This window comes from Notothenia coriiceps, unplaced genomic scaffold (assembly GCF_000735185.1).
Source record: "Notothenia coriiceps isolate Sejong01 unplaced genomic scaffold, NC01 NC01_scaffold00003273, whole genome shotgun sequence".
NCBI lineage: Eukaryota > Metazoa > Chordata > Actinopteri > Perciformes > Nototheniidae > Notothenia > Notothenia coriiceps.
The window spans coordinates 237,529-246,888 of record NW_011335974.1 but is presented as its reverse complement, the minus strand read 5'-3'; the positions used below and the strand labels follow the sequence as shown (position 1 = coordinate 246,888).

Below are 9,360 nucleotides of genomic sequence, written 5' to 3'. Positions count from 1 at the left end.
GTGTGTTACTGATGGTAGCCTTTGTTACTTTGGTCCCAGCTCTCTGCAGGTCATTGACTAGGTCCCCCCGTGTGGTTCTGGGATTTTTGCTCACCGTTCTTGTGATCATTTTGACCCCACGGGGTGAGATCTTGCGTGGAGCCCCAGATCAAGGGAGATTATCAGTGGTCTTGTATGTCTTCCATTTTCTAATAATTGCTCCCACAGTTGATTTCTTCACACCAAGCTGCTTACCTGTTGCAGATTCAGTCTTCCCAGCCTGGTGCAGGTCTACAATTTTGTTTCTGGTGTCCTTTGACAGCTCTTTGGTCTTGGCCATAGTGGAGTTTGGAGTGTGACTGTTTGAGGTTGTGGACAGGTGTCTTTTATACTGATAACGAGTTCAAACAGGTGCCATTAATACAGTTAACAAGTGGAGGACAGAGGAGGCTCTTAAAGAAGAAGTTACAGGTCTGTGAGAGCCAGAAAACTTGTTTGTTTGTTATTGACCAAATACTTATGTTCCACCATAATTTGCAAATAAACTCTTTAAAAATCAGACAATGTGATTTTCTGGATTGTTTTTTTTCTCATTTTGTCTATCATAGTTGAGGTATACCTAGGATGAAATTCACAGGCCTCTCTCATCTTTTTAAGTGGGAGAACTTGCACAATTGGTGGCTTTTTTGCCCCACTGTACATACAGATGTGAACCATACGATGATTAAAAAAATTAAAAGAAACAAAGATCGATGAGTTCACTTAATGAATGCTCGTTCATATTTGTATAGGTAATAAAGGAATTCCGAGATGATGAGATTGAGCATCATGACACAGGATTGGAGCATGATGCTGAATCGGTAAGTATATTTTAATTTCCTTCACTCCACAATCACTCACACTTTGATTACATTAGAGTCAAAGTACAAAACACACAATCAGTAGTCATTTCTTTATGTATTCAGCTGTTTTTGCAGTAGTTTAGTGAACATCTTTTCAAGTCTTATATTCTTTTATCTGTTTTTTTGTTTTAGGTTCCTGGATACTGGATATTTAAAAATGCAATTCAGCTTGGCTGCAAAGCTGCAATATATGCTTCTCAGCGAATCTAACATTGTGATTGGAATAATGGACTTTCTTTGGACAATATTTGATATGTTGACCCAGTATATATAAATGGTTTGAATTTGATTGTTCTACTTTGCAAGATACAAACATTCAAAGCAACCTAGATAAATCATAATGTCAAATCATGTCTACAATGTATAAGACATGGACAGTTTAATTAAGTGTGTTGGTTAATAAGCTGCATTCAGACCAAATTGTCATTGGTTGGTACAATCGCTGGTGTTACTTTCATAAGTAGAAAAGAGACTCATAACATAATTTTGTGGGTGTGGGATTGTAAATGTGTGCAAGAGAGAAAGACAAAAAGAGACAAAGCTCATGTCTTTAAAGAAGTGGTAATTGTTTTGCTGCTTTTACAAAACAATACAATATCCAATAAAGAACACCATTTGTAATAATTGTGTCTGTTTCTTAAGCATAGATTTTCCCACAAATGCAATGGGGGAGATAGAGAACACGTGTATATACAATAAAAAACATTCATTTAAATACAGGGATAACAAGCACCCCCATAGCCACAAATCTACTCTTCATATGGTTTGATTGTGAACATACCAGAATTGGCATAGTTTAATATGTTTATTGTAGTAAATAGCCAAATAATTTTTTTGTTTTATCTATACAAATAAAATACGCGCAGGTGTGCACTGGACTGCTTTAAGTCAGTTGTCATTAAAGTATAAAGTAATTAGGTTAAAAATAATTTATGTAAATTATGTCTTGTACGATTATGGGCAAAATTAATCTTTATTGATTCATCAGTCATTTATTTTCTAGATTTATCGATTAATTGTTGGTTCTATAAAATGCCATAAAATGGCTTTTGAAGTGTTGCTTTTTCAAATTTAAATGAAAGGACACTGCTTTAAAATTCCATGTTGTGCTTATCCTGCCTGTGTACAAATGTATGCATCAAAATGACGCTGATGTCATGTAAGATGTTAGATTATTGTGCAGCAATGGACAAAAGACCTCATGCTTGCTGTACACCAAGAGATAAATACCTAGAATACATGTAATAAGGACGTATTGTTACGAGCATACACAGCCATCACACCCTTCAACATATTCTCCTGTTTCACATGTAATAGTTCATATATCAAGCCGAGCAATGACTTGCCATCCTAGGCTAAGCCTCCTCACACAGCTGTTGTGGGTACATTATGTCACTGAGAAAGAGGGATTGACAGGGGGCTTGTCAAGGGGCCCCTAATCTATTAGGCCTTTTATCAGGTTGAGAAAATTGTTCATTCCCCTCTTAGTCAATATCAGTTTGTCCTCACTGTACATTGGGTAAGCACCAAAATACTTTTTATCCATAATTTGGCCTTTTCATCCACTGGCGACATGATAAGGGATTTATGGCAGGCTGATGAGATTTAAAGAAATCATTTGATAGTGTATTGTCTTGGCTCTATCAGGCAGTGAGGGTGGTTGAATTGAAAACGTCATCCTATGAAGGCAGATGCTTAACATTTGAATGGGAAAGCCAGCATACTCTATCAACGGGTCAGGCCATCACGAGCTGCAATACAATGTACTAATCAAGTCCTGAACCCTAATCCCAATTATTTCACCATTCTTCCATAACCTTTAACCTCATTGGTGGTTTTCATGATAGACATAGAACTTTGTTTACAGTTCCCTCTGCTTCACTTTCAGCTTTGCGGTTACACTGCCAGTTGTTTAGTTCGAGCTGCCTTGCTTTTCTGTTTGCACTGAGTTCAGACCGAAAGTCTTGTGTGGGCGAGGGTCCAAAAAAGTTTGGATTATATTTTCCAACAATCTAATTTCTTACCGTCCAGCACGTTGATTAAAAAACTTCCACGGTGTTCAATACTGTTGAGATCTTGTCATTGCAAAGGCCTTGGCAATAGATCATCATCGATGAATCAGCCAATCTCTATTGAACATTAAATAGATTACCATGTACTTTTGTTCATGGTCCCCAGGCCCAGTAGTTCAAAACTTTTAATCCATATCTGATCGGATCAGATTTAGATTTTGGGTAGTTCAAAACCAAAAAACAGGATTAGGATCACTTTGATATCCGGTCAGATCAGAAAATCAAATCGAAGCTTTAATCTGGATCAAATCTTCAAAACGGGTAGTTCAAACCGACAACACAGGATTGTGATCAGTTTGATCCCAAAGAACTGGATTATCTTGATCCCACCAGAGGGGTGGATTTCCAGTGGATTACCAGAGTAAAATGTACTGTACAATTTATTTAAAAATATCTTTAAATATAAATAAGATGGCAAAGTTTGTTAACTGAAATAATACACCATTTTAAGCCTTCATGGCAGATCAATTTTATTTTTCATTTTTTGGTCACGTTTGTGGTGGCCTATTTTGTTTTCAACCAAATGTTGATGACATAAATGTTTATCATGATAAAAGTATCACAACAAAGATAGTCAATCACAAATGTAATTTAGATTAAAGAAAAAATATCTTCAACGAAAGAAAAGTCCATTATCTGTCATCACCTTTCAAAACTAATTGCAGACCTGACCAAACCAGTGAGTTGGAAAGATGGACAAAAAGAGGCCTAATTTTCTATCTGCTGTGACCCATGCACTGCTGCAGAGTGTAANTTCATTCTTTCCTTTACACGGATCAGTCGTCCTGGTCCCTTTGCAGAAAACCATACCTACTGTGAAACATGGGGGTGGAAACATCATGCTTTGGGGCTGTTTTTCTGCAAAGGGACCAGGACGACTGATCCGTGTAAAGGAAAGAATGAATGGGACCATGTATCGTGAGATTTTGAGTGACAACCTCCTTCCATCAGCAAGGACATTGAAGATGAAACGTGGCTGGGTCTTTCAGCATGACAATGATCCCAAACACACCGCCCGGGCAACGAAGGAGTGGCTTCTTAAGAAGCATTTCAAGGTCCTGGAGTGGCTTAGCCAGTCTCCAGATCTCAACCCCAAAGAAAATCTTTGGAGGGAGTTGAAAGTCTGTGTTGCCCAGCGACAGCCCCAAAACATCACTGCTCTAGAGGAGATCTGCATGGAGGAATGGGCCAAAATACCAGCAACAGTATGTGAAAACCTTGTGAAGACTTACAGAAAACGTTTGACCTCTGTCATTGCCAACAAAGGGTATATAACAAAGTATTGAGATGAACTTTTGTTATTGACCAAATACTTATTTTCCACCATAATTTGCAAATAAATTCTTTAAAAATCAGACAATTTGATTTTCTGGATTTTTTTTTTTCTCATTTTGTCTCTCATAGTTGAGGTATACCTAGGATGAAAATTACAGGCCTCTTTCATCTTTTTAAGTGGGAGAACTTGCACAATTGGTGGCTGACTAAATACTTTTTTGCCCCACTGTATATATATTTATTTACCATGCCGCCCGTAAAATGTATGTATGTATGTATGTACATTCATACATACATACGCTTGTTCAAATGCATGTTTGTTTATGTGTTATACCATACCATATGTAAAAAAATGTTTTACATTGCTTGTATCGTTTATCACCACAAAAAGGCATTAGCATGTACTATAAGTAATACAGTACAACAGTGGCTGACTCACTTGTAACAGTTCAGTGTATCTGTCGGGGTCCTCCTCCATCAGAGCTCTTATCTGGCTGTTGTAGTGCTCTGAAATACTCTCCTCTACTGCCACAGTGCAGGCCATGGCGCCCTCTTTTCCCAGCAGTGCACTGGACGCACCTGAGCAGATTTAAAAACAGAAGAACTAAACATTTAGGATTTTACAGCTGACTACAAATGGCCTATAAAACTAGAGCAGACTAACTTGTTAAATAGGGTTCAAGCTCAGAAACTTGCAAGAACGTGTTTATGGTCTACGCAGTCAATATCAAGTTCAAATATGTATGTGGACAATGACATGTTTGCTTTCTCCTCTTGCAACACTCTGCTTTATGCTTAAAAGCTGTACTCACCTAATACAAAGCCAGCGACGTTCCAGAAGGGTAACAGCGCTGTGGGGCGGACTCTGCTCTCTGCCAGAATCTCAGTGAATTTTGCAAGATGTACCTTTTCTTGATCCCACATTTCCTTAAGACAAACATGAACATAGGGAGTCAACAATGATGCAAAAGCTCTTGTCCTAAACACATAACATTTGATAAATACAAAAAATGTTTACAGTTTCTCTATAGCTTATTTTTTCTATTGTCTTTATCACTAAACTAGAACTGAATATACACTTAATAAAGCTTACCAAGCTCACCTAAATAGAGTTCAGTGTCAGATCTAAACTTTAAATAAAAAATAAAAACAGTATTTTCCATCAGGGCTTCTTTAGTATTAAGCATCTCAATTTTGTTTTGAGTTCCTCAAATGCCTTCTGGGTAATGCATACATTTCAGATATAAAACAGTGATGCTTATTGATCCATTGTGCAGATTTAGTCCTATTTCAGTCTTATCCATACCTGGATGAGAGGTCCTAAACTTGACCGACCCAACACTGCCATCTGGCCGGCGTAGATGCGGTTGGCCCCGTATTCACCCGCGTGATCCACGCGCAGGATCCGGTGCAGCATCTCCTTCTCCTCACTGTTGCGTGGGGTTGGGACCACACTGTACGCACGTGAGCTCAGCTGCTGGGGCACTTCATAAAACATTACAGTCTATGGTTACAACACAATTACAAATATACATTTAGGCTACAGAAAGACAGACATCGAAACCATAAGGGAATTATGTTTCGCTCTTGGACTTTGAGGCAAAAATTACGTTTTACTGAGAGCTCATTTGTTAACAGAAAACTGTACAATATGTTCAGATCGAAGCCTTGATGCTTTTCACAAAAAGACTTAAGAGTATTTTTTGAAAGTTGTATTGAAGGAAATGTACTATAGCCCTCCCCCCGTTGTAAAGCAACAGACTTAATTTTAAAGAGTGGCTAACTGTTAACAAGTCCGTTTGCACTGTTTGCATTATGTCCACTAACTATTCTGCTACCATGTGACTTGTGACTGAAAGCATGATACAGTAACAACACAATATGTTCAGTTATGAAACAATACATAACATAGCTAACGTTGTAGCAACATACACACCCTGGCCAGACGACCCAAGTGTTTTTAGCATGTGTAGCACTTTAGCTCCTAGCTGTAGCTCTCCTTACCTCTGCATTTTAAACACTGGCGAATCATGGCTGGACCGACGATATTAGAACAGGAATATACAGCTGTATGTGCAGCTCTGTGCATAGCGGTCACCTTATGATTTGACCACCTTTGATATCAAAGAAATGTAACAAAATGTGGGCAAACTGTCATTGAAAATGTCAGAAGGTGGATGCGACGCAGGGATATGACGTAACGAGGTTGCTGTGCCACGCCCCCTCTCACACAGTTATTTAACTCTGGTTTACAAATACAGTTAGCGCTCGTTTTAAAAGCTATTCAATACGGTAAATATTCGAATGAGACTTGTTTCTACTTAGATCAAAGTATGTCTTTGAAATGCACAACATTTTATCTGACAAAATAACAAACTATTTAGAAATTAACTCCAAAACTAGTCTGATATGTGCTTCAGCATGCACATTACACAGGGAATACAGAACCTTAATGGATTATTATTATTATTATTATTATTATTATTATTATTATTATGTCATTGTAATGATATAATCTGTCAAATAATAGTACTTGGAGAATTTGTTTTACTGATAGCATAGGGAATAATTTGTTTGTTTGTTGGTATGTTTTTCTTTTTGATTTTACATCAAATTGTGTCTATGTGAATGGAGGGCTTACAGCTGTACATATTAAACACCCCTAAAGTCTACTGTAAAACTGTAATAATGTATGACTGTAGTTTTTATATGTCCTTGGCCTGTGCAGCTCCCAGATGTGTCACTAGATGGCATGATGTTACTTGTTTGTCTAAAAGACTTTAGGTTTGCCCAAAGACCCATGCAGTTATGTGTGTGTCCAATAAGTTTGCTTGCATTTTTTATTCAAGGTTTGGAAAAAAAGTAAACACTAACTCAGAGACACATGTGATGGTTAGTAAGTGAAGTAAAATTGGTATAAATTACCATTTAGTATTGTTTGTTTTGGTAGCTCACAGCATTTCTTAATGTTTTTCTAAATATGGGTTGTATAAATCAGATGTGGGTTCTGTATGATCATCAATTTATCGCATCGCTGCTTATTTCTGTGCAGTGTCTAGCTAAAACACAACTCAGAGAAATCCACTCTTGGCAGGCAATTCAGAGGTCACGTAGTTCACCTGGCCTACATATGGTTGGCCTGTGGAAGGAAGCCATGCATTTAAAATAATAAAGTAAACACAGAAAATTACCTGTGGGCCAGACACTCTGCTTTTCTGTTTCAAACAAATCACTTGTGCATTTCTTTTGTTATGCAAGACCAAACCTGACAATGTGCACTTAAGCAAAGAAAATGAGGGAGTGTCTTGAGACATCAGAGGCATTATTGATGGTCTACAGATGGCAGTGTTGCAGAGATAAAGGCTTTCTGATGCACGATTTTGTAAACTCCAGTTGGTCCCAGGTTTCATAATCATTTCCGATTCAGTGAAATATGTGGCACTGCAGTGTGGCATTACAAACACAACAGCATGCAAAACAATCATATTTTGTATTTTAAATTGCAAAAATAACACTTTTATGCAAAAATGTCAGCCTAGAATCAATATTTGACGTGTTTGCTCCGTGCATCTATATTATGTCTGTTTGTCTGTGTGTGTGTGTGTGTGTGTGTGTGTGTGTGTGTGTGTGTGTGTGTGGTGAGACGCCGGTTAAGTGTTTCCCTATCTGTCTGTCAGACTGTGGGTGGCTACGCATGTGTGGCTGCCCATCGGTACACATGTGCGTCGCCTTTGACCCATGGCGCTAGCGTGTGTTTAGGTCACAGGTGCAAGAAGGGCTGGATTGATAACAGGGCCAGGCAGGCAACTTCCCTAGGGACTCAAACTCCCAATGGCCCCAAAACCCTTCTGTATCAGTCTGCCATTTCGTGCTGGGCATGTAGAGGTTTTTGTTGCAGAAAATAGCTGAAAACAATGAAAAATGTTGAGGGCAATTAGAGCAAACATAATGTACTGCTGTGGAAGCGGGGCAGCAGGAAAACGTATTTTAGCCATTAAAAAGAAAGGCCTCCCCAACAAAATCAATATTAGTTAAATTGTATGCTATGTTTAGAGTTTTCTCACTTTTAACCTTGCCGTCAGACGGCCCTTATTTCCATCAATAACTAAAGCCGTTATCTATGCTTTCTTCAAAGACAAAGCTAAGACCTTTTCTATATGACTGCATTGACATTAATCGTTATTTTATTGAGCACAGCACAGGTTGCCGGTCTCTGCCCCTTTAATCAGGTTGTTGTTTATGTTATTGTGATTTTGTTTTTTTAAAGGTTTAGTTCAGATTCACCAAAGTCACACAATAACACAAATTATTTGATAGATGCATACTAATCTAACAGCGGCTTCAGTTTCCTTCTGGAAGTGGCTGATAAAACTAATATAAGCTTTATTTTTTAGGTACTAATACGTTTCGCATCCACAGAACTACATTGTTTCACTTCGTTGTTACTCCAGTCTGATTCTCCAAACTGTATGGGAACTAGGGGTGCACCGAATGGGACATTCTTGGCCGAAACCGATACCGAAAATAGGAAACAGTTGGCCGAAAACCGAATGCCGAAAGGCCGAAAATGATTAATAGAATATATATATATATATATATATATATATATATAATGTATACATTTTTACCAATGTTGTTCAGCTAGCTGATTATGGAAAAATACATGATTATGGCAAAACTTAACTTAAATAATAGTCACTATTATGGGTCCATAAAACATTTATTCAGCACTTTTGAATATACAGTAGCCTACATACAGTACATTAATTCCAAGTCAAGTGCATTTTCTTTTCTCTGTAGGATAACTACAACAAAGTGCATTCAGAACAAAGCCAAGGTGCTTTAAAACTGCATAAACATCTAGGCCAGTAGGCCTACAACAAAATAGTGTAAATAAAGACTGTAACAGCCAGGCCTTCAACAACAACAAATGCACCTATACATTTGGTAACCTAACGTGTTGTTGTGATGACGTAATTAAAACGCGGCGACAAGCAAGGCGCGCGACCATGCTCGCGGCTGGCTCACAGCCAACATGTCTGCCGCTTGGAGATATTTAAAAATATCAGAGAAAGGAGGCGCGGATTGCGATTTGTAAAACGTGTTCAGCTTGACATTTCTTCGGAGGTGTA

General features: G+C 38.1%; 1 protein-coding gene and 1 long non-coding RNA gene across 2 annotated transcripts; one reads left to right on the top strand and one right to left on the bottom strand.

Moving 5' to 3' along the window:
* Positions 1-732: 732 nt before the first annotated feature.
* LOC104941206 (uncharacterized) lies at positions 733-1,505 on the top strand. Its single transcript, XR_797874.1, has 2 exons — positions 733-839; positions 1,014-1,505. It is a non-coding gene; the product is annotated as an uncharacterized lncRNA (long non-coding RNA).
* A 3,094-nt stretch (positions 1,506-4,599) lies between these two features.
* coq7 (coenzyme Q7 homolog, ubiquinone (yeast)) lies at positions 4,600-6,422 on the bottom strand. The gene is made up of 4 exons (XM_010766274.1): positions 6,233-6,422; positions 5,535-5,713; positions 5,041-5,155; positions 4,600-4,807 (listed from the first exon to the last, which is right to left on the bottom strand). The coding sequence occupies exons 1-4, from the start codon at positions 6,315-6,317 to the stop codon at positions 4,623-4,625; spliced, it is 564 nt and encodes a 187-aa protein (XP_010764576.1). The 5' UTR covers positions 6,318-6,422; the 3' UTR covers positions 4,600-4,622.
* Between the last annotated feature and the right edge of the window lie 2,938 nt (positions 6,423-9,360).